General features: G+C 38.3%; 1 protein-coding gene across 4 annotated transcripts in view; it reads right to left on the reverse strand.

Annotated features, from left to right (window-relative positions):
• Window positions 1–27099, reverse strand: part of syt1a (synaptotagmin Ia) — a 247678-nt gene that overhangs the window by 43383 nt on the left and 177196 nt on the right. For all 4 annotated transcript variants that reach the window (XM_067428380.1, XM_067428379.1, XM_067428382.1 and 1 more), the window contains one exon: window positions 194–382. In XM_067428380.1, the coding sequence (XP_067284481.1) occupies window positions 194–356 (163 nt within the window). In that variant the 5' untranslated portion in view covers window positions 357–382. The remainder of the gene's footprint in view (window positions 1–193; window positions 383–27099) is intronic.

Here is a 27099-nt window from a genome sequence, read left to right on the forward strand (position 1 = left end):
TTCAGTACTGGCTGAACAATGAAAGTTAAAAAAAAAAGAAACAAAATAATAAAAAATGGACCTGACCAAACTTGCTAGCAATGCTGGGTCTCAATCAATGCCATTCAGGGTTTAATTTTTAATGTCAAAATGATGTAAAATGAATACAACACACCAAATGAAGACCTTTGAGTGATGTGAAAAGTTTACTCACGTGGGATTTTGTGCAGTTCATTCATGAACTTGTCTTTGACTTTGGAGAACATCTCATCTTTGGTCTCGCGGGGACCGGGCCCTGCTGCCTCTGTGCTGTTGCCCAATACCTCAGGCGCCGCGCTGGGCGCAGGGTTCCCCACCAGAGCCTCCCTTCGACTCATAGCTGGATGTGGCAGCCAGGCAGAAGCTAAACATTAAAAGATGCGAGAGGGTTACTCATGCTATCTGGAATCTGTTGCACATTAATTGTGTAGTTACGACATCTACCAGTAGCGGTTTACGGTCGAAGCTCACCAGCCAAACAATGGGTGCGTTCACATGCACACCAGTAAGCTGATAACTCAAAAATATCAGCTTATTGAAATAACCAGTTTTCCCCATTTATATGAGAAACCAGTAAACTGACAATTCAAGTAAACCGCGCTTACATGACTTTATTAATAAACCGGGTTATTTCCTTGTAGTGTCGTCAAAAATAATAATGTCCATATCTGACTCTTGAGTTTTTCAAATGTTACGTCAGTGATGTTAAATCACAGTGCTGTCAGCGGGAGATTTACGATTATTCTCTAATGCAGATACAGATAAAGCGTTTTGACTTAACCTCTTCTGCTGCATGATATGAGAACACATCTTTACAAATTTCCGGGTCTTAAAAGAGTCTGCATTTGTGATACATGTCCTTATTTCATGCAAAACGCTAGCTCGCTCTGTGTGGATACGTTTAAATCTGCTCTAAGTTTGCATTTCTGTCACCTATCACACATGCTCACTTCAATAAGCCGACAGAAAGCAGGTTAATGCGTTTACATGCCATGCAAAATCGAGGTAAGAGGCAAAAAAAACTACCTGTCCCGACCGGTTTATGCTTACGCCATTTATGACCTTACTCCGATAAAACGAATCATGTTCATTGTCGGCTTATTAGGCATAATCGGCTTAAGAACGTGCATGTAAACGCACCCATTGTTTAAATGGAAAGACTCACATCTGGAACTGAATGAACAACATTTCTCTTTTTGTTTAATCATTAAATAGTCCAGTTCATTCTGTTCGTTCATGAATGCAATTCTCATCTCGTTCACAATCAAAACACTGACTTTGTTGAGTGTAGGGGCATATTCGTTTCAAAGTCTTCTGAAGCCACCAAAGCAGTCAAACACTTTGCAATGGAAAATCACTGCATCAAAGTAAACTTAAAAGATTTGCTCAAAAACACAGTGTTTTTCACAACTCCACTAATGGGGGATATAGATAGAAGGCGAATAACAGGTCAGGATGTGAGAGATGGAGTGAGAATGAGAAAGATGAAAACTCCAGTGTGCGAGTGTCTAATTTAGTGTGCGAGGAAGGTGGAGAATGAGGTGTGACTACGGGAAGCCTTCAACTGCAGCATGCTCTGAACAAATGTGCTTGTGAGGTGTGTTTAGCTGTTTAAACATCCTCCCATCCATCCCTCCTAATCTCTCGCTTCGGTTTACTCAGTCCTCTGTTCATTTACTGACTCACTTGCGTACAGACTCTCCCTGGCTCACCAGTTCATGTGCAGTCAGTATCGCATCTCTCTTGTCGGTATGACCCCAGGCGGTCTTGAAGGCCCGTGGTAGGTCGTGGTACGTGCTGATGAACAGCGAGCAAACTATAAGCCTCCTTCTATTCTAGCAACAGGGCACGCAAGATCCGCCCACTCCGGCACAGCTGGTGTCGCTGCCATTGTACCTGCTCTGTAATTACTGCCATTGTCAATCACTCAGATGGAATAATAATAGAACGAATGAATGAGGCAGGTACAAAACCTCAAAGTTTAGAGAAGTCAGAGTGAACTTGCAGAAAGTTTAATTAGACTTTCTATCGGGTGGGACTGTTCTCCTCCTTTCTCTACAGGTGATTGCCTGGAAAGACTAGCAAACTGTTGGAGCTGTTGCATTGGACAGGTTGTTATTGCTGTGCTCATATCGCTATGGTGACAGCAGGATTGATGGCTTATACAGAATGTGTGTGGTGGGTATTCTTTTAACTTGAGAGAGCATTCATGTGTAAAATAGAAACATAATTTCATAAAATGCTTCAAAAATATTTCAGAAAAAGGCCTTTTTTGAGTTTGGGTTGACAAACTAAGTGTAAATCTGATCTCTTATGCCTTACAGAGTCGGATAATCACAATGTTCTGCTGGTTCAAAGGTACTCGTGCTTATTCTCCTGCTGGAAAACATTTTGTATGGGCTGTGTGCAATTTTCTATACCGGTGATTCTGAGCTATCACTAACAAAAAAATTAATCAAAAAGTATCAGAACATAATACCATGGTAGACGTTCCTTAAAGTACCCAGTACTACCATGTAAGTACAATGACAAATGATTGCTAAATGGTCCATACTGAAATTCTATATTCTTCTAAATTCATTAAGAAACCCAATGCTTAGTGAATAACAGGCATCACAAAGATATAATGTACAGTGTGAAAAATGGACATTCATTAATAGATTACATTTTTCAGTGCTATTTTTTTGTTAGATAATGTGATAAATGTAAAAATAGAGATATAATTAAAGGGTTAGTTCACCCAAAAATGAAAATTCTGCAACTAATTCCTCACCCTGATGATGTTCAATACCCGTAAAATCTCCGTTCATCTTCAAAACACAAATGAAGATATTTTTGTTGAAATCCGATGGCTCAGAAAGGCCTTGATTGACACCAATGTCTTTCCTCTCTCAACACCCATAAAAGGCACTAAAGACATTGTTACAAAGCCACAATCATTTTATGAAACGACGAGAATAGTTTTTCTGCGCAAAAAAAACCTTAAAAACGACTTATATGGTGATGGACCGATTTCAAAACAAAGTTTTGAACCATTACGAATCAGTGTATCGATTCATGAGTCAGAATGATACAGAAGTCACGTGACTTTGGTGAGCCGAAATAAAAGAATCGATACATTGATTCATAATGGATCAGAGCGTTGTTTTGAAATCGGCCCATCACTATAAAAGTCGTTATTTAGGTGTTTTTTTTAATCAGAAAATCAATTCTCATCACTTCAAAAAATGATTGTAGAATCACTGTAGTGAAATCGACTTTAAAAAACGTCTTTATTGCCTTTATGGGTCTTGAGAGAGGAAAGACATTGGTGTCAATCAAGACCTTTCTGAGCCATCGGATTTCAACAAAAATATCTTCATTTGTGTTCTGAAGATGAACGGAGGTCTTACAAGTGTCGAACGACATGAGGGTAATTAATTAATGACAGAATTTTCATTTTTGCGTGAACTAACACTTTAAATACCCCTTATTGGCTGATGCATACACAAAAGCTGCTCTAATTTGGCCTAATAAACACACACACACACACACACACACACACACACACACACACACACACACACACACACACACACACACACACACACACACACACACACACACACACACACACACACACACACACACACACACACACACACACACACACACACACACACCTGGCTGCAAGTCTAATCACATTGTTGATGTTGTTTAATCACCCCTCTGCCCTTGTATAACATTATAAACTGTTTAGCGCTTGCCCGAACACACATTAAGGTTTTTATACAGTCCGTATTTATCAAACCTGTGATTAATTAAACTGAGAATGCCCAAATTTCAATTCTGTTTGAATGGAGGTTGCAAACAGTGAAGAAAATTGTAGTCAGTTCAGCTCAAATTACAACTCAAATGACAATTTCCTAAACGCAAGCCTAAATTTAAAGTATAAAGTTTATGGGGGGAAAAAGATCCTAAGGCTGACATTATTACCTATGTTTAGAAATTCGTACTGAATTAATTGCAGGAAATTGTGGAGAAGTAGTAGAATAAAAATAGACTGAATATCATTACAGCACAGCCTTCTAATCTCAGTAATAAATTATGTGAAGTCATTTCCTTCTTTTCTGTGATGTACCACGCATATTCTGGAAGTTAACAGTACAAAATAAGAGAAAACATTGCCTTTTTTTAATTTATTTTTTAAAGTCATTTCAAACTCCACCACTGGTTATTTTAAAATGTAGCCTTTGTTTTTAAGAAAAGTACTGTTAAAGTTGTTGCATCTATGTTGTCTTTGTATTGTAGATTTATATGTATCTTTTGCTATATTCATAACACTTATATAAGCCTCTTCTCAAAAATACCACACAGGCAGAGTTGTATCCCATCATGCTCTGCTTCACCTTGTCACTTCTGATCTTTCTGAGCGAGCTTTTTTTTCCTCTAGCCCCAAGGGTCTGGCCCTATCCTGTCCCTTTCCACCCTTCACTGTCTGCTGTCGTTTTTTCCCTCACTCTGTCTGTTTCTCTGTCCTCCCTCCTGTTATTTGAAAGATATCCTTTTTTAACCCCAATTGTCTGTGTCTGTTCACCTCAGTGTTGTAAAATGGCAGCAAACATAGTACAAAATGGAGAGCTGCTAGATTTACTTGGTGGACGGACAGATAAAGATATAGAAGTTTATTGAATTTTCTCTAGCTTTTTTGGTAATTCATGTCATTATTACTGACTTGTTAATTACAGTGCATTCTGAATTTTTTGAAGGGTAACTTGAAGTTACTAATATGATATTAGAATCTCAAATGAGATCTCTTTAATATCTTGATTGTTACTCCGAGAAAGTTGTTGCCTGTCTATATATATACCCGACCATGGCGATAAAACCAAGCTCCCGATAAATTTCCTTATGCGACGTCACTCTCTTTACACTAAATGTGTGTGTATACATAGGAGAGGCTCAGGGCTCCAATTATTCCAAAACAAGAAAAATACATGATGAAATAAACAACAGACATCCTGGCCTGGGGCCATTTCCTACACTGGATGACTAATAGCATTTAATGACAGAGGATTTGACTGGTGTCATGTTAATAAATACATTATTTGTGCTTTTTGGTCACTAATAAGTCCGGGTGTTAAAAAACACAGTTGGCCTAAACTTGAAGCTCCATGGGGACAAAAGTTGTGTGATGAAACAACAGCTGGCTACTTGCTCTTAAAGGGTTAGTTCACCTAAAAATGAAATTGATGTCATTAATGACTCACCCTAATGTCGTTCCACACCCGTAAGACCTCCGTTCATCTTCAGAACACAGTTTAAGATTTTTATATTTAGTCCGACAGCGTATTTAAGTGACACTATACTGTCCATGTCCAGAAAGGGAATAAAAAGATCCTCAAAGTAGTCCATATGTGACATCAGTTAGTTGATTAGAATCTCTTGAAGCATCGGAAATACATTTTGGTCCAAAAAAATAAATAAAAATACGACTTTATTCAGCATTGTCTTCTCTTCCGTGTTCCTCAAATAAAGATTCAAATGGCCATGAATCAGTGAATCGATCAATGATTCCGATCGCAAATGTCACGCGATTTCAGCAGTTTGGCAGTTTGACACGCGATCCAAATTGCTGAAATCACGTGACAAAATGTATTTTCGATGCTTCAAGAGATTCTAATTAACCAACTGATGTCACATATGGATTACTTTGATGATTTTTTTATTTCCTTTCTGGACATGGACAGTAAAGTGTGCATAAACCGCATATGCTCTGGGACTAAAATATAAAATATCTTAAACTGTGTTCTGAAGATGAACGGAGGTCTTACGGGTGTGGAACGACATTAGGGTGAGTCATTAATGACATCAATTTCAATTTTGGTAACCCTTAAAGAATACGCTCATATGCCAAAAAAAAAAAAAAAAAACCCTGTCTTTATTACTTCCATCGCTTCTTGCTTCCCAAATGCACCCTTTTTCCCCAGCTGATCTGCCCTGCCTGAGCCAACCGTCCATTATTTACACTTGTTCTGGGTTTAAATGAGAGCAGCTGTGAGCCGATGAGCGAGCAATGCCCTGAGGGTTCCTAGCACACGTAGTGTTTTTATTTTTTTTTCTGCCCAGGCTGATGCGACTCTGCATTCTCAGACTCAAGTCCTTTATCCAGGGTAGTTTATAAGCAACAAAGAGGAATTTAGGAGTTTTTCATCATCTTCCGCAGAAGCAGGAGGTAATTGAAAAGGGGGGGATTTCGTGCATGGGCTAAATAGAGAGGCAGTGGCCCTGCAGCAAAGCGAGGTTAATAACTTTTCCACTTTCATTACCCTAGAGATGGACTGCAGGGGACTTAAGCATAGCCCATGGACACCGGAGAACTCTACTTCTCTTATCTTACTTTCAATTCTCTCTCTTTCACTCACCTGTTCACTTGTAAATGCCAACACACACAGCGCCTACTCAACAGTCAACCTGGTTTCTTTCTTGGTTTGGCCTGGTGGAGTGATTGTAGAAATATAGATAGACAGACAGACAAAAGTATGGTTGTGTCTTTTTTTTTCTTTTTTTTTTCTTTTCCAGCATGTCACATCTGTGTATCAGCTTTAGGTGTGGTTGAATTGTGTGGTCTCTTAGCAGAATTAATGTCTCCTGAAGGTTAATTGCTACAATTCCCCCACCGGCCAGTTTTGCTGTAAAAGAAGTGAATTATACATTCATGTTGTACATTTTGCCCTTGACCTTCCGGTTATGGCCTAATTATTTCTCTGACTGCTAGTTTGTGAAAACATACATTCACTTTAGAATAGAGACTATTCCTTTATAGTGTTCCTTCGCAAGTATCATAAACTGAAAATCACTTAAACCAAACGCTTAGACTGTAGTAAAAAAGTACAGAAATATTCTAATGCAGATTATCTACATTCCACATTGTAGCCTGTACTAAATTCCATTAGTATGCACTTTGCATATTCATATATTTCCTGTACTGTTCCTTTATAGATAGCACTTGTTTTGATCATAAAATGAAATGGCATTTACTTTAGAGGCTTTAATTAGTATTTGTCTGATAAGCGTCATGCAATTCAATAAAGTGCTCTTAATTGTTTGACGCAACATCAGTGAACTGTTTATTTGCTTTCATAGTGCCTTTCATTGTGTTATGTTCTCTCTTTTTTCTTCATTTTTTTCTTCATTTTAATATAATTGCATTGTTTTCCCTTTGGATCAAACAATCTTACTATGATTATTGCTTTATACCCACAGGAAAGCAATTTGAATGTCTTGTTGAATATAATCTTTAAATGTGAGACAAAATTTAGAATTCGGACATCAAAACTCGATTAAAACTCACTCGTATAAACACAAGTGCAGTCTTTTTCTTCTTTTTTGACGATAAATATTCTTGTATCACAGCTTATAAAGATACAACCATAAACGGAGAAAACAGTGTAAAAACGTCATAAAAACTGTGATGTTAGTGGTGTCGAAATTACATGCTTTAGCTTTAAAATTACTGGCAGTTTTTATTATTTTCTTCATGAGGATGTGTGTTGTACAGCTAAGAGAAAGGGTGACTCGTTTTTCTTTGATTAAACACAAAAGAAAATCTAATGGAAAATCAACTAAGTTTAATGTCAATATGTATTTACCGCGCGCCATTATATAGTCAAATACCAGCTTCCAATAACTACAGAAAACACGATTGTTGTTGTATCCTTCTTTTTCTTTCTCTTTCTCATCTCATTGATTTGTACTATTGATCCGAGCCATAGCATTCACCCAGGCATTTTCTTTCCTTTGTGTTTTTTAAGACTCATCCAAATGTGTCCCTTTTCCTTGTTCTTTTCTACTTCCTCTGCTTCTGACCCGTTGTTTGACAAAACAATTACACACCATTAGCCCCTTCCCGCTCCAGCTTTACAGTCATTACCATTGAGATATGCACCTCACTGTTAGCTCAAATAACGATTTGGTTTGAACTTTTCCTTTGTAGTCAACTCACTTTGTACAGTCAACTACATCCGCATGCATTATTTATGCAAACATAACATTAGAAAGAGATATGGTTGTGCATGTTAAGTTGCCGATTTTGGCATAATAATGAATGTGAAAGCATAACTTGTCTGTTTATCTAAAGAACTTTTAGACATCATGGTAATACTGTGGTTATTGGTAATACTGTGGTATTTTTTTTTTGAAGAACCAAGCTTTATGATTATAGTAATCATGCTCTTATATAATATTAAAGGATCATACTAGTATTTCAATTCATTGTGGTTCAATTCAGTTTACAATACATGCATCCTTGCAATACAGCATCCGATACTATGGTACCCTAATAAAAATAGTGGTACAAGTTATTAGTTATTATCACTAATTAAATTAGTGTAGTCACAGAAAAACATCACAGCAAAACATTAAAATAGAGAAATAATCAAACTGTCCCCACCTCTCTTGCTCAGTCATAATGAATACATAGAAAACAGAAAGCATTCAGCCTCCCCTTTTCCTTTTTCCTTGCATTTTACACCTTAAAATGTAACACTTTTTTCCTCCCTTCAATAACACAACACATTTAACACATCTATAAATAAAACCATATGTGTTCAAGAACATTTATTTCCACACAATCACCAATTTACTTCTCTCGACACCCTCATTAAGGTTGCATTTCACCGGTTTTCCCATGTAAATTTGCTCTGCCAAATGACAAAGATGTTTTCCACCTTGCTTCTTGCTAGCAACTTTGCTTCAAACTCACGTGTTCGTTCTTAATCTTCAACGTTTGCCATTTAAAAATGCATTTAAAAAAAAAAAACTTGGCAATATTCAGTACGACAGTGATGAGTGTTCCTACACTCTTAGAAGAAAAGGTTCTATATAGAACTTTAAAAGGTTCTATCGCTGCTACGTATTTGAAACCCCTAAAAGGTTCACTGGAAAAAATGTGAAACCCCTAAAAGGTTCACTGGAGTATACTCCAAATAACCTTTTTTGTTAAAAGGGTTCTATAATGACAAGAAAGAACCCTTTTGGCACTAAAAAAGGTTTCTATACAGAACCTTTTAGGGGTTCCAAATACGTAGTGACGATAGAATCTTTTCTTAAGTGTGTAGGATTTAGGGAAGCGATGTTTTGTTATTAATAATTTTATATTAGTTTCAGCAAGAAATACAGTTCATTATCCTAAAGTATCTCTACGCTCATTACAGTTGCCAAGCAACATATATAATTCAAATGATGTGCTGTCACAGGTGTGTACATTTCAACAAATTTGCAACTTTGAATGTGACTCATCAAATCAGAGTAATAACTGTGCATTTAAAAGGCTATTAAAATGTAACTGGACTTGGCATGACAGCCAAACAATATGTAGTCAATAAATGCTTTGTTACAGTACAGATTCATTCACACACATAAGCACCTAAACAAATTTATAGACGTCCGCATGACGACTCCTTGAAATGAAATCACTGCCATCCACACCGTTTCACACCCAGTGCTGAAAGACTGGTGCATCTGCAAGTATTTCTCAGGAATGACTCAAACACATAATCAAACTTGTGAAGACACATTACGTACATGTTGATTCGTCATTGAGATTCAGTGCATCAGTGAATATGAAATGTCTTCTCTCGGTTGCAACTCCACACTAACATTCCTTGATTGCATTATGCATGCATTTGTTTGTTTTTTATATGCAACAAACATGTCGAAGGGCTGTATCGCTGGTGACAAATGGAAGTCAACTTCAGTTAAGTGGAAGTAATTGATGATTACATGCTTGATTAAGCCTCAACTTTAAACCAGGATATATACAGTAGACAACCACGATCAAAGTCCAAAGCAAATGATGGTCATTGTGATTCACGACGACGTGCTAGCTCCACTATTTTACTTTTTTGTATGATGAAAGAAAGTGTGCCCAAACATCCTCATCTGTCCTCAGTCGCTCAATAACATTGCACAAGTTTATTGCTTGGGTGGTTATGGGCTCCACGGCACAGTTCAGAAAACACAATGTTCTGTGGTCCTCAAAAAATGAGCAATGGAAAAGTCCAACCAAAGTAGAAATAACTCAAGCACCCAATGACTACCCAGTGTGTCCATAAAGGCAATGCTCGGTGTGTCTACTGCATGGAATCGATAGGATGTGGAGCAATAGTTTTGCTCTGGCAGCAGTGAGGGTTCTGGTAGAGGAGCGCAACTCAGTTGGGAAAAATGGAAGGATGAGGCAAGGAAGCAAGGAAAAGAGGGAGAGAAGCGTGGTTTGATGTGCAGAGCACCGGAGCGAGTGCAATGAAAGCCATGCTGTGCCATCTGGCAGAGTGGTAATTGGGTAAGGATTTTTCACCTGCTCAGTGCCACAGCCCACACTGGGCTGGATAAAGAAACGATGGTGCATCCTGGAAGCGTCGGCCTATCATTCCTAAACATAAACTCGGAACTACACAAGATTGGGTGAGCACAATGTAAATGCTGTATTTCTGTGGTAAATATCGATATGCCTGAAAATGGCCTTTTTTCGAGTCTAATATGTGTAGAAATTAACGAAACGTAAGCGCATATACAAAAAGGTTGCAAAAACAATATTTCTGTAGCAAATGACCTTAAATCGAAGACAATGTACTATATAATGTAATATCTTACATTGCACTTTAAGCCTTAAGGTTTACAGGCGCTTGAACCCTGAGAATTGCTGCTTGCTGCTATTTTTTATTCTGTGTTTACTGTACAGCTGAGGATTTATTTTAGTCTTTTCATAGTGGTACCAACTATTTCAGATCAACACGCTCCAAAATGGCACTTAAGAACACACTCAAAAATTATAGCTGCAGAGTTATATTTCGGCAATCATATTTGGCCGTCCTCAGCATCAGACGCCCGCGCTTGTCTAGAATATTATGCAAAGTGGATTTGTTTTATGCAAAGGTTTGGCGATGTGAGACTATGGTTAGTCCAGCACTCCCAAGGTTTTAATTGAATCACTGAATGACAGCATCTAACAGCTAACATGTTTTGGTTGAATAAAAGGTTAGATGTTCTTCAGCCACTGCGTTAAGCAATTTCCAAGATGCCTATCAGCAAAAAGGGTATGATTTCAATAAATCATTCATCTCAAAGGCACACTACACAAAATCTCCAAACTCAAGAACTGCTCACGCTATTAAAGCTCTGAAATTTAATAGAGACCTGTAGAGACGTCATGACTGTTTTATGGAGAATGTATTTTTAAAGTCTGGATGATTAGCATCCCTGCTTTTGCAACGTTTTGTGTGAGCATTGCTTTTAAAACGGCTGTTTTGCTATTTGGATTGAGGGGACTGTAATACTTGTGAGGTCCACTGGGCACTTTCACTTGATTTATACAAAGTTGCCACCTACGGGCATGTCTCTTGCATCCTGCTGTTTTAGCTCTTAAAATGTGCAACTTTCTTTTGTCTGTGTGATACAAATAGTAATGGCCTAATGGACATTCTTGCACAGCCTCTATCCGTTTGTGAGTAATTATGGCCTTTTTGTGTAGGTCTATAATGGACTCCTCTGACTCACTGTGTGAAGCAGTCTAGCTTCGCAGGTGTGCGGCAGCGTTATTCATACGTGCGACATACACACACACACAAGCACACACAATCTTTTTTTCCCCATCCTCCTCCACCTTCCCAAAGTTCAGCTCAGCTGCCAGCTCAACTGCCGCCCACATCATATCACAAGAGTGACACGGCGCTCCAAAAAACACAGTGCCTTTCGACTGTCAGCAGAAACTCCTGTCAAGCTTTGTGATCCAGAAACCTTCCTCCACAAGAAACCAATCCACCCAACCAACCTTCTACAAACTTTTTTCACTTCTACGACACATGAACAAATTTGCAGTGCGGACGTTTGAGAATACTAGTTGCTTGTCCATGCATACCTTGTGTTAACCAGACTAGCCTAGACTTGACATGTACACTCAAAAAAATGCTGGGTTGAAAATGGACAAACCCAGAAATTGGGTTGTTTGAATAGATCTATTCATTGGGTTCAAACAACCCAATTTCAGGGTTTGTCCATGTTCAACCCAGCTTGGGTTGTTTTTAACCCAGCATTTTTTAGAGTGTAGCTTTTTAAAGACCTGTTCCTGATCAGTCTTCCATCTTTGACTTGTAGCAACTAGATATCCAACTAGAAAAATCCTGTAGAACCTGATTTTGAACAATTGGGATGTATAACTAAGGAGATCCACAGCTGTCAAACCCTGTGCTCTTCACACCCCATTGTGTCAGCAGACCACACAGCTGCTTGCTGTGTACATATGTAAACAGTTCCCCATAGAGTCCACAGCTCAGTTAGGGTGTGTTGAAGTCATTATCGTCAGTTTGCGCTCAGCAGCATACAGGCTTGACCAGCTGTTGGTCAACATCTCTATCCCTTAGCACAAAAAAACTACTGTGGCTGTAACACATGACAGTCAGTACAGAGTACTGGTGTTTTACTAACTGCCCAGCTCATTTTGGAGTGTTCATAGAAGTGTGCAATGTATCATATATACACTGAGTCAAAAAATTATGACCACCCACAGCTGAAGCTAATATTACACGTTAACATAGATGGTAATCAAATCGTTATCATGTTGGATGCAAGAGAAATGGGCAGAAATTAAGATTTCTAAGTGAATTTGCCAAGAGCCAAAATGTTATTTAAAGGCAACTGGGTCATCTCTGATACGGCTAAACTTGCGGGTTGCTCCTGGTCACAGTGGTGAGAATTTACCAACAGTGGTCCGAGGAGGGACAGACCGATGATAGACTATCAAAAATGGACCTTACAGCAGTGGACATCGGTTTGAACCTGGTTTGAAGAGTCCCTTTCTTGTCTTACATCACGTGGACGGCAAATATAAGTGTGTGCTGTTTACCTGGGGAAGTGATGGCACTAGAGTGCACTGAGGGACAATGACAAAACAGTGGAGGGAGTGTGATGCACTCTGGGCAGTGTTCTGCTGGAAATCTTGGTTCTGGCCATTCATGTGGACGTAAATTTGACACATGCCCCCTACCTAAACATTGTTGCCTTGGTCGCCCATGACCCTGTCAATGGTTCACCATTGTTCCTTCCTCGGACCACCTTTGATAGATACTGACCACTGCAGACCGGACACACCCCACAAGAGCAGCAGTTTTGGAGATGCTCCGACTTAGTCGTCTAGCCATAACAATTTGGCCCTTGTCAAACTCGCTCAAATATTTACACTTGCCCATTTTGCCTGCTTCTAACACATCAACTTTGAGGACAAAATGGTCACTTGCTGCCTAATATATCCCACCCACTAACAGCTGCCGTGATGAAGAGATAATCAGAGTTATTCACTTCACCTTTATCATAAGGTTATGTCTGCTGTGTGTGTGTGTGTGTGTGTGTGTGTGTGTGTGTGTGTGTGTGTGTGTGTGTGTGTGTGTGGTGTCCTTGTTTATATTACATTGTGGGGACCAAATGTCCCCATAAGGATAGTTAAACCTGGAGATCACCTACATTTCAAAAGGCTAATAAATCATACCGGATGAGTTTTATTTTGAGAAAGTAAAAATGCAGAATGTTTCCTGTGATGGGTAGGGGCAGTGTAGGGGGATAGAATGTACAGTTTGTACGATATAAAAACCATTACGCCTATGGAAAGTCCCCACAATTCCCCATAACATGATAGTAATACCAGAAATATTTGACCTTGTGGAGATATTTTTGGGTTTCATGAGGACAACAGCTAATAAGGTTATGGGATAGTAAGGGATAATATACAGTTTGTAAAGTATAAAAATCATTATGTCTATGGAATGTCCCCATAAAACATTGAAACCCAATGTGTGTGTGTGTGTGTGGCCCTGGTAAATCCTACATTGTGAGGACCGAATGTCCCCACAAAGGCAGTAATACAGTCATTTTTAACCTTGTGAGGACATATTTTTGGCCCCCATGAGGAAAACCCTTTGTACATCATAAATGCATAAAGTAGAAAGAAAGAAAGAAAGAAAGAAAGAAAGAAAGAAAGAAAGAAAGAAAGGATTGGTATACCCCATTACTTGTCTTTTTATTCTTTATAGGTGAGTGTCAGATGTGATGCAGTGCATGCTAGCAGATTGCTTTTGGATCAAGGGCTCTGCCTCTCTCTTTCTTTCCCTCTCTGTGCCTTTCTCACCTGTGATTTACAGTGCCTATAAGAGCCCTGTACACCTCTCTAATTGAAAAAGAAAGAATGGGATCAGCTAAACTCTCAGTGCACAGGACACCTGACCCTCCAACGACACCAGCCTGTCTGCACTGTTGTATGAGACACCGGCTCTAGAAAGAAACCACTTTATATTGGCAAATTTGACCGTAATATAAAACGGTCTCAGAACTCTGTGGGCTGATAAAAACACTCATAAATGACATCACTACTTAAGGGCAGGGTCCCGCCTCATGGTTCCCTCGAGATTTGTGGTACGCCATGTATCCATTAATTTGCACTGTGCTTCTTCCACAGATGCAGCTCTTAACAACTCATTCTGCTCTCTCCGCGACTCCCACGTTGGCGAGTCGTTCCTTTTTTTGTAGATAAAGAGGGTATTTTGCAGCTGGCACTTCACACAGACGCTCACACAAGCAGTCAGTATGTACTTGCAAGGGCTGTTTGTCCTGAGAGTGTGAATTGAATGTTTTTTTTTTTCAGCGTTACGTAACACTGTACATTTTAGGATTTTATCCTGTGGAGTGGCTCTATGAAAAAAGATGAATCCACCACTGCTGGCAACACTCTCAATGCACTGCTTTTGTGATTTACATACTTCTACAGGCAGTCTGGAGTCTCTTCTAATCTCAGATGGCTTTGGCCTAATCCAAACCTCCTCAGGGTTTCCTCTTGATTAATTTAGAAGAATAGCAGAATGGTTCAATCCAGACTGCTTCCCTGTACCCTTTCATTCAGTAATACATTTACAGCACAGAGGTGAGGATTTAGGATTAAGACTTTGGTTTTGTATTTGATTCGTTTTGTTTTTTTAAGTCGGTCAATTCACTTGGGAGAAAACGGCTCCAAAATTGTGTGCCATGATTTGATTTTATTAACATATTTCATTTTTCCCCCTCACATATTTAATTTCTCAATGAAACATGAACTACAACTACCAACTATGCATGATCATTTGCATATTAAAATGAAACTCCTTAACATTAATTCACACTATTTACTTTCTTAATACATATTAATGATCTTATTGTGCATAATTTGTCAGTACAAATGATTGTGTTTTTGAGCTTTCATCACAATATAATAACTTGCCTCACAACCTTTTTTTTTACGCTTTATTAATTAGCAATTAATGGAACAATACTAAAAAGTCGCATTATGCAAGTAAAATGAGATGTGAATGTGGTTTCATTTTCATTAAGGCAAATAGCAATGGTATATATGGTATCAAGATACACATTTATAATATGGAAGTATGTCCCAATACTGCTGTACTCACTGTACTTTTTTCAGCAAACTTTATACTTTAAGTGTACGGTACAAGTTTGAAAATCCTTTTACTATCTCAGAATCATTTACTGTAATGAAACATGTAGAAAAGAAGCATATTAACTAGCTTTAAGTGTTTAATGAAACCCCCATGTTTTAGCTTGGTCATACAAAGTTGCACAAAGTTTCTGAAAATAGGCGTGTGAAGCTGTGGAAAAGTGGGAGTGTAAAGAGTGAAAGAGAGGAGACAACAACCAATAAAACATGCTCATTAGGACACATGAATATTAAAATATGAACATGCAGAGAAAAGCAAAAACGAGGGAAAAGCGTGGTAGAACGTTTAAAAGGTCTAATGATATATTCATTACATTTACAGTCTCTGAACAAACGACACACGTCAGTGTAACACAAAATGGACACTGCAACTTTTTGCCCATACTTCTTTGAATTTTCAGTCTACATCATTGTCTTCTGTGTATCAGAATAATCCACCGTGTCATCACATTCATGATCAGACGTACATTCAGTCCTTACTCCATAACATCAGGCGCGACACGAATTTGCGACGTCTGTGACGTTTCAGAGCTCCAGCATTCCAAACCATTTTCGGCGACAGCTGAGAAAACATGGACACTTCCTCATTTAGTGCAGACAAGCTTTTAGTTTTATTTAAAGACCGAAAAGCAGGTTTTGGGTGCCAAGGGTGCCGTAAAGGGGTGGAAGGTTAGGACGATTCTAAGGGCCCAGACTGATTTAGGGCCCAGAAGAGCAGACCCCCTTTTTCTTTTCTTATTTATTTTCTCTTTTTTATACATACATTAAATGTGCTTGGGCCCCTCATGCAGTAATTGTGTATTTTGTCCGTTTTGACCATAGATTTTATATTTAAAAAACTAATTTCAAAATGTCAGTCACAACCTTCTCCCCCCTCCCTCACAATGGTTCATTCCACCTGCGCCGTTTGCGCTAGCGTGAGCGTCTCTTGGTTATTGCACTTGCTATGATGAAGCGCAGACAGTGACACACGCAGGTATGCCACATCAAAAGTCGGGGCATCAAAAACGGAAAGAAGGAAAGAGAAGACAGAGAACGCCGAAGTCTACAGTATGTCACACAGTTTTTCAAAAAGAAAGGCAGCTTGCCCTATTCCTCTAACGTTATTCCAAAACTTTCAGAGTTAGCCTACTTATTTTTGTTGCTACATGACCTGCTTTTATCTAGCTAAAATAATTACTGAATTATAATTTACATCCAACAATACATCTCTGATGTGCTGTCTCCGGGTTATCATGTCTCGTAGACACAGATTCAGTGGCTGCTGCACACCCTTCTCCCACGCCCCCCGTCTCAAATGAACAAGGTGAGCCTGAGCGCGAAACTTTACGAAGATTGAAGCCTCTAAACACGTCTTATCTACTGTGTTCGCCACATGATGATAAACAAAAAGTAATCTACACGCTTCAAAAATTACAAAATCAGTTTGCCGTGTGTATGTTCTGTCAAGTGACAGTGCTGCTGCTACGATCGATGCTGTCTTACTTGATGTTCTTAAAGCAGCACTAGGTAACTTTTCAACCTTCATAATATATTTTCAAGACTCTTGTGAGGATACATCGACTTACAATAGGTTGAATGAGTAATACCAAGACACACCTGGCATTACTCCTGGTGTGTCTTGATTTTGAGCCCTTTTGGCCTAGCTAGTTTTATTCCTTGACTGATTTAATTATGAGTTAGTTCTAGCTGATGTTTCCTGATTGAGCTGGTGGACCCAGCTAAAGCTTGTTCATGTAAAATATATGTCAATATGTGTACAATATGTTCTGTTGTGCTTGCAATTGCAATTGAGATAATAAATGTTCTCCCTTTTATGTAAACAAGTACATCTTTCTATATTTGTTTCTTGTTTTTGTAGGCTTTGTACTCATCTTTAGACATTTTAACTATGCAATGTGCTAAATATCTTTTTTAAAGTATACAGGGCATGTTTATTGGGTTAAATTTTATCTGTAAAATTGTAGGGGGCCCAGAAATTTTGTTTTCCATAGGGCCCAGAATTTCTGGCGGCACCCCTGTTGGGTGCACCCAGTCTTAAAAAGAACAGAGAGTCTGTAGGGGAGTATGCTACTCTTGTACAGGGGCTAAAATTTTATCATGGCCATTTTCTTACTTTCGAAAGTCCGTGGGACAATTTGAGGAGCTCCTCCAGAGACAGTGACGTTAGCACCGCATCTGACGAGACTATCACACACTTTAGGGAACCAATTGATCCGGAGCAGCTGTTTCCAGTTCAGTCACAATGTAAACATTTAAGTGCCACAGACATACTGAGGGCCACACATTCATAGTCTCACATTCACATAGTCTCGGACACAAGGTTTAGAAAAAAATCAACAAGTTATAACTCAAAAGGTTAAGTTATTGCTGTCTGTAGCATACAATGGGCATCACAGTGGCAGGTGTACAGCTTTAACTACAGCAGTAATCTCAGGAGAAATGCCATACCTGACAAAGGTTAATGTTGATTGAATAGCTAGCGACATCAACTGGACATTTTATCATCTTTGTTTCATTGTATGTGATTGGTTAAAGACATTTCTGTCACCGCTAGAGTAAAAAAAAAAAAAAAAAATCACCATCGAAACAAAAAATAAATACAATGTTTTTTGCCGCAGCACATTCGTGTTTGCTGTGTAAGCACTCATTAAACAAACAGCTAATCAAAAAATAAAACCATTGCACAAATTATTTGCACATCAAAATCACATCCAGTGTGAAAGGACATGAAGACATGATATACACGGTGCTGGTCCATGTTTAGAGCACTAGAGTAGAGTATATGAAATATGTCCATAAACAAACTTGAAACGCTTTCGCTCCGGTCTGTCTCTGATCTGTGGTGAGCAAGTTTATAGATACAATTTTCGGCAAAACTCTGAACACATCATCCTTTTTAAAGAATTAATTTAGTGCCATTCTTTGTTAGCAGTGAAGTAGCAGGGAATTACATTTGCATCAGTTACATTTGCTGGCACTAGGATGCGTCAACATTTCTAGGCTACTCATTCTCATGAATAAATGCAGAGGACCGGCTGACGTAGAACCGTGCCCGCACACATTCACACACTCTGACATGATTCTACCTCACAACAAAATTGCCCAGCAAAATGCAAAAATGACCAACTTCCACTTATTGGTAAAATGTGCTTTTAGCGCTTTCAGTGATGTGCCTGTACATATCTGTGCACGTCTCAAAAACCTTTGACCCTTTAATCAACAGAATGGGCCAAAAAAATAAGGTGCAAGTCAAACAGGATGACTATTCAGCTTGATCAACATCAAACCAGCACTAACTAGCCTTAATGTGGCTTTCTATTTGTGAATAAAATCCATTCTGGTATGTTTTGTCACACGCTAGAACGAGGAAGTGATAGACGAAGATAGAGAGAGGTGAGGATGAAAGAAGAGGAAGTGTGATGGAAAAGGTTTCTGGTGATGGTGTGTACGTGTGTGAGATGGTTGAATTGTGACAGGTAATCTACAGTGCAGTGGTTCTAGTGTTCAGCATTCTCCTCTTTGATGTGAACTGACAGTCACAGGACAGTCTGACTGATGTTTCCACTTCTCACTCCCTGCATGTCTCAACAAGCTGTAACATCTCTCTCGCTCTCCCTCTCATTCTGTGAAGGACTAACTGTGCTAGTGGAGAGAAAGAGCACAATAAAATAAACAACACCGAAGCCAGTGTCCAGTTGTGCTTAAGTTCAGCTCTTCAGATATAGATGTTTTTTTTTTGTTTTTTTTACGATTACAATTTCGAATTCGTTTTTCTTTCTTTCTTTTTTAATGCTAATGAACTTATGAGATGCAAGATGCAGAAACAGAAGTCAGATCCAGAGGACTTGAGGGTTGTGCAGGTCTTGAGGCAGAAGAATCTTCTGCATTGACGTTTTACTCTTTACTCATCAAAGCTAATTAGTATTACGATCATAAGTAGACTGAGGAGAGAGAGAGAGAGAGAGAGAGAGAGAGAGAGAGAGAGAGAGAGAGAGAGAGAGAGAGAGATGACAGCTCATCAAGTGAAGACTGTTTTCATTGCTCAAGTCAAGAATCATTACAATCATTTACAACTGCGCAAGCAAAGCCACGATTGACATTAACAAACCTGTCAGAGAGGGCCTACATATAAATATCCTCAGAGATTTAGATTAAAGGAACTGAAAAAAAGTCTAATAAGTCTGATTGTCTGGATATCAATACGCTGATTCACAACTGTTCAAATCTTTATTTGAGGATTGTAAACAAACACGGAAGAGAAGACAAACGAAAAAACAAAAACAAAAAACAAAACAAAAAAACAGTTTTATTAATCACATTTTTGCTCCGTTGGATTTATTTGTGTGATTACTTTTTTAAATTACTGAATGTTTTTAATAATGCCTGAAAATTATATTAGTTAGGATAATTGTTTTTATTGTATTTTTAAACCATAAACTAAAATTTCTTGTGCAAGTATTCTTTAGCCTTACTGTGTTAAAAAAAAAAAAGTTGGTTAAAAATAGGGCTCAATGTACTGTATAAATATGAAGGAATATTCCGTAATTGGTTTTTAACAGGTGTTTTACCTGTATTTTGAATCACATGTTGCATTAGTTTGTGTATTAAGGGTAAACAGAAATTTCCGTAAAATTACTGGATAATGTACTGGCAGAAAATTACCAGTACATTTACCGTTTTTATTTTTTACAGTGCGGTTGTTATTTTTTTTTTACCTTATTGTATTTGAAATAAGGAATCAATACAATTCGGAATGGATGAGCAGAATTGGAGTCATTAAAATTCAACGATATCCAATCCTAACAAAGAAAGAAATAAAAAAAGAATTATAGGGGTGATTGGGACATTTCTTTGCATTGAAATGACTTGGAAAAAACTGCCAATCAAGCTGAATTCACCCCTACATATTTTTTGTTCAAAAAGGGGGAAAATATTCGATTGTCCATTCTATTGTATTCCTTTGTTACCTTTGTGATGCTTTTTAGCCTGTGAACAATACTATACACATGCACACCTCACCTTTAAATGGCGCTAAAACATCTATAAACACACACCAGAACTACTGAGTCACAGAAATAATCAAAAATATACCAACAGCATACTAAAAGCTTTGCATTGAAAGAGTTTGTGTGTTCTGATATCTAGCCTCTGTTCAAAAGCTATTTTAGATGTCATTTGACTAATGCGGGGGATGGGGATATTGATCTTGTTGAAGCGTTTTTGTAAAGGATTCTTGTTTGGAAATATCTCTCACTCTTCCATTCTCTTTTTATCTCGCTCTCTTTCTCAATAGGTGTGTTGAGATGGTGCTGGTAATAGTAGCAACTGAATTGTCAGAAGCGGAGTGTCTCTTGATGCTTCAGTGTCTAAAAGGTCCTATCAATCGACTCCGCAAAAATAACCTTGTCTGGCTCGTCTCCAATTACAATGCCAAAAATGGCAGGAGAAATGTAATTCCTATCGATCCCCGCCTCTTTTAACAGCTCAATGACTGGGACATCAGCCCGGTGAATGGGGAGGCACAAGTACAGACAGAATGAGGAAGTGAGAGCGCCACCTGGAGTCAGATCTGAGAGATGACTAAGGTGAGTCTGACACTTGCCACATGTGGACAAGCACAGTGTTACCTTTAAAAGTGCAACATTTGTTTAATCCAGCACCATACTCAGGTGTGAAAACTCCAAACGGTTCCCCACTGTAGCGTCGTCACCGAGCAAAACAAGTGTTAAACGTTTCGGATGGCTGGTCCGTCAAATAAAGCCATCTGCTAATTCCCAACAAATGAATCGTAAGGCGGCAGGCTTAGCCGATCCTTTATAAGCACCGTCGGCATGGCCTCTCTTCCGCACTGATTTATCTTAATGTCTGCATGTGCAGCAGTCAGACAGTGCAAAATCTAAATGAGCCTGTTAATTAATTAAGCATGGCTGAGTAGTATTTTGGAAATGTAAGTTAACTGAATGAGACAGTCAAAGACAAACAGACTGAGCTAAGATGAGTATGTTCTGACCTCTTAGGGTGTATTTGCTGTGGAGGAAAGATATCACTGTTACTGAATCATAGACTCTTTGTGCTGCAGCACGAAGAAAATATTTACTCAACCACTATCTCATTATGTCCTAGACACTCAATCTGACCTAATTTTACCTTTAAAGACATCCATTTGAGTAAACACCAGCATTGTGTCCAAGTCTGGTATCAAACTAGCCATTGACAACATTAATGCACATTCGCCTGGTTCAAAGTAAGCCATTTCCAGAAGTGGCTATTAGTGCCTTTCCCAGAACATGGAGATATCTCTCTTTCTAGTGATTTATGCAGATGCAAGGTCTGTTACCTGACTCAAGCCTAATGAGACTCAACAAACTGCCAAGTTAGGATAAGTGTTGTTTTGTTTGTGAACCAATTCTTCTCTAGCAGGCATGCACGCACAAACAATAACTGCTTTACTGTCTTCAAAGACCGCCTATAGTCAAGAAAATAGCATGTGCTGTGCAATATAAAATCAGTGGACCTATTAAATTAAACTAATATTGTGAGTTCGAACGAGACAAACTGATTGAACCTATATAATATAAAGAAAGAGTCAATTAACAAATCAGAATAAATCCTTTCAGTGAACAGATTAAAAACCTCTTAGTCTCTACAGATTTCATGTAGAACAAACATAATTATACACTGTAAAAAATTATTTAGAAAAAAAGGTACCTGCTTGCCTTAAAATTTGGAGTTCATTGAAATTAAAATTTTGAGTTAATACAATGACATTTTTTTGAGATTCGACAACCTTTATTAAAATATTATTAAAAGATTTTGTAAGCATATTGGGTAATTGTGTGTGTTTTATTTCTGATGACGCAGTGAAACATGCCAAATTGTGCTATTTTCAGGATTTATCAAATTTTTTATGTGGTTCAGATACAATATTATTTTGAGTTTCTATTTATTAAAAAATTTCCTTCATTGTATGAACTCAAATTTTTAATTTCAATAAACTCAAAATTTAAGGCAACCAGGTTACTTACTTTTTTACGTTAAACCAACAAAAAACAACATTTTTTTTTTTTTTTTTTTTTTTTTTTTTTTACAGTGTATATAGATTACTGTTTAAAAGTTTGGGGTCACTAATCTTTTTTAAATTATATTTTTTATTCAGCAAGGGCAAATTTAATTGAGTATTTAAATTCAATGTTACAAAGGATTTCGATTTCAAATAAATGCTGTTCTTATGAACTTTTGATCCATCAAATAATATTGAAAATAGTATTATTTTAAAAAATAGTATCACGATTTCCAATACAATATTAACTGTTTTTAATATTGATAATAAGAAGATATGTTTATTGATCAGCAAATCAGCATATTAGAATGATTTCTGAAGGACCATGTGATACTGGAGTAACAGCTGCTGAATAAATTATATTTTAAATATAAAAACATTTTTTATTGTAATAATGTTCCACTAACTGTAACTGTTTTACTGTATTTTAACAAATAAGAGACTTCTTAAAAACATTAAAATCCGATTGTATATATTATACATTTTACAAATAAATATAATATATTATTTAATAAATGCTATTTTTTTACAAACACATCTGTGAGCCAATGCAAAAAGTCTACTTGCATCAGGAAAAGTTTGGTAATGTCACAGGTTCTAGTTTACAGGCCATTTTCTGGACTAACGGCCTCTTATGCAAGGTTTGACTCTACAGCTGGAATATATCTTTGAAGTTGCTGCCGAATGACTTTAGTCTTTCTCCTTTACTTGTTCTTTTTCTTTGTGTCAGCTATTCTAAACACGCCATTAGCATCAGTAGCACCATGAGGCCGGTGCTTCCCATCAAGCCACCCGACCGTGCTCACCATGGGGCCTCCATCCTGCCCTGTCCAGGGACTGCAAGGAGGGAGTATGAAAGGGGAGGGAGGAGAGGGTGATGAGAACGAAAGAGAAGGGTTTGCCAGAGGCACATCTGAAATTGCATCATTAGGAAACTCTGTGTTGAGCTGGGTGAATGAGACCGGGGGATGATAGATAGATGGGCTTATGCCACCTCTGTCTCTTTATCCCAAAAGATTTCTCTGATGGCTTTTTAGGACATTATAACTGACACTGCACCTGTATCGTGACATCCTCCACTGTAAATACACCATTTTAGATCCTGCTTTGAAATGCAGGATACGTGACAAATTCAATTACCTAACCGGTATCACTTTTATAACAAGATGGAGCAATTTGGATTGCAACCTGATCAAAGCTTCTTAATACTTGCTTTCAGAAAGGGCTAAATTATACAAGGCATCTTCTCCTTTACAATTCTTGTATGAACAGACATATTTCAATGAAAGTCGTTATAAAGCCAAAAAGAAGCTAAAAAAGTAAAAGGATTTATTAAAATTCCAGGTATTCATTTCACGGTACAATTACTGCGGTAGTAAAAAAAAAAGCACAATACGATTTTATTAACCTGAAAATGTTGTACTCTTTTTAAGGGTCAGTGTTGAGATCAGCTGAGATTTTTAAAGTAGCAGAGAATGATCTTCAAATAAAAGAGATCCACCCCATTCGGACAAGACACCATGAAATGGACTTTTATGATATCACGTCTGTAGATGAATAGCAAATCTCTGAATTTCCAAATGTTGGCTTTTTTTAGGGCGCTGCATTTTATTTCACGTTCAAATAATGAAACAGTAAATTAGATCAACTCGTCAGCGACGTGAATTTTAAAATTCTTATGCATGGTTGGAGCCTCTGACTGAGAATGACTGTAATTTCATGGTGGACGATCCTGACAGAATCTATATGAGGCAATACAAGCCAGATAAACAAATGGACTGCTGGAGAAAGAACTGGGATATTTGGCCAAAAACTGTAGAGGCCGCACATCAGTCTTGCTTAGGCAGGGTGAATGAGTTTTTGATACTGTCTGAAAGAAATCCTGCGGGTAGGTCGAAATGAAACAAAGAGAAAAATGAAGATGGAGGAGGTGGAGTTGAAGTCAGTCGAGGGGGTTGAATGGGTGCACGTTTCAACCTTGTGTCGTGGAAATTGCTGCACGGAAAAGGCTGCAATTGACCTCATCAGATGCCTCCTCATTCCAGAGTGGCATTCAATCAGAATGCATCATGGCTGAAGTAGACCCTTGCTTTCGGATGGTCATTAGCCAAATGGGACCAAACGAGATGCTTTTTTTTCTTTTATAATGAATCTGCAACCCATGTATAAGCATTCTACTGCTGATGCATGGGCAACATAACTTGAATAAACATTGTTATCCAAAGCTGGATTTCACAATCAGCATTTAAAAGAAAAATCCATTCTGAACACAATTTAGTAGAAAATACTCAGACAATGATTGCCTTTCGCTTTTGTGGTGAACTGACAAAGCATGTTTTGTGCTGATTTACATGAATTCAAGCATATTGAATACCACGATTAGAAGTGACTGGGTGATGGGTATTTTGTACAGAATCAGCAAATTCTCTCAGTAGAGCCAAAACGGCTTAATCAGCTGAGAGGCCATTGAGGTTTGGAGAACTGCAGCCTTTGAGAGAATCGAGCCAAAGTCCACCACAATTAGACAAGCTATTTTCCATGCTGATTGGTTGGGGTAAACACAATTAATCACTGTAAATATATACAATGGTTAAAGGCTGAAGAAATGAGTGGATAACCACTGTTATGGCTCCCTATGCTTTGCTCCTTAAACTCCTTGAATAACTGATACGTCTTAATTTATTTTATATATAATTAATATTATATTATATATATATTTTATTATATATTATTTATATATTATATTATATATACTATATATATATTATGGCTGTCAAATTTAGCATGTTAATGCAAATACATTTTAACGGCACTAATTTTATTAACGCGCGATTAACGCAGCGCGCATTTTCTGTTTGATCCATGGCCCGTAGTTGGAGAAACTGAAATAAGAGCAGCAGCAAACATTAATTGGGAAAGAAAAGGGTTAACAATAACATTACTCTGAAACAAGTGCAGTTATAGCCTACATAAGCTACCATATTTTCTGTTAACTTTTATTAGACTTATTTGAAGAAAAGTGTGTTTTTTCACTGAGCACATTCTCTGCAGCGCGATCCACTGAAGCTCACTTTCGCTCATATCTGAGGTAAATCATTAACACCATCACCACTTACAGTACATGTGTTTTATTGAACTAAATACATTACAATCGGCTAAAATTAATGCGCAGGTAACTTTTCTGAACAAGAGCATTCCCAAGTTCGTGTTCTTCACACTTTTCGGCGCGCACACACAAAATACCGGCAGTTCAAATAGGGAACGCGGATCTCTTAAAGGGGCCGCACTATATTCTTACTTGTGGATAATATGGACCTCCTCCAGGTATGGTGTGGTTCTGGTGCGCTCACAGGTCCGCATGACAGCTTTCACATTACCAATTTTTCATACGAACTGTGCCCTGTTCTGAACTAAACTGCCAGTGTATAAACTGCCTTAATTTATATTCTTAAAATGAGAGAAATCACAGCTCATTCTGTATTTTTAAGCTTGGCCTTAAAGCCCCACTTGGCTACTTTTGCTCTCGGGGTCCCCCTACAGTTTGGAAAAAATAATGTCCTCAACTACTGTCGTAAGAGCTGTCATCCTACAACAGGGGATGCCATCGCGCGTGCATTTGTTGACATGACAACCCTGATAGCCCTGAACTAGTGATGCGTGGGTCGTCTCATAACCCGCGGACCCCGTATGTCTATTTAATGGTCGCGGGTGCGCGGCGGGTTGTAAAAATATATACAGTGGTGCGGTGCGGGCCAAATAACTTCATAAAAGCGTCCCGCGGGTCGGTGCAGCACTAACAGTTCCCCTGAAAACTGCAAGAGGAGTTCTTCTGGCGTCGCCTGTGAAATGTCTTCATCCCAGGTAACGTTACAGTCAGTGGCATATGTTTCAGCATGTCATATGAATATAATATCATGGGTTTTATTTTTTTCAAACGCCAAATAATCACGATGCTCACGTTTACAAGCCAGCGTCATTATAGTAGTCTATTTGTTACCGTTTTACAGAATCTATATGATACTTCAGTTCAATGTTTGAGTGGTAGCTCACCGTAACAAGCAGGACAGCATCGGTCGGGCACGCCTCCTTCAGCTCACAGCGACGAGCAAACGCTGGTCACATTTTGATCCTCGTCCTGCCTTTAATCCCATCACTTTTTCATTTCCTCTTATTGCTTTCCTCCAACAAAACCTTTTCTTTCTTATTTGTCTCTGCTGCTTCGGACATGACTATATTATCCGACGAACAAAGTTGGGCTCGCACGTCCGAATGGAAGTGTGTGTGTTGGTGGAAGTGACGTATATGCCGTAAAGCAGTCGAATTTTGTAGTTCTTTTTTTTTTCTCTGGTTACTACCCGAAACCCGGAGTTTAAAAGTACGATTAAAAACGATACAGACCCCATCAGGCTATGGCAGACGTGTCATTCAACCTATTGTAAGTTGATTTATCATCACAAGAGTCTTAAAAAATATATTATGAAGGTTGAAAAGTTACCTAGTGCTGATT

This window comes from Pseudorasbora parva, chromosome 20 (genome assembly GCF_024679245.1).
Source record: "Pseudorasbora parva isolate DD20220531a chromosome 20, ASM2467924v1, whole genome shotgun sequence".
In the NCBI taxonomy this organism is placed as follows: Eukaryota; Metazoa; Chordata; class Actinopteri; order Cypriniformes; family Gobionidae; genus Pseudorasbora; species Pseudorasbora parva.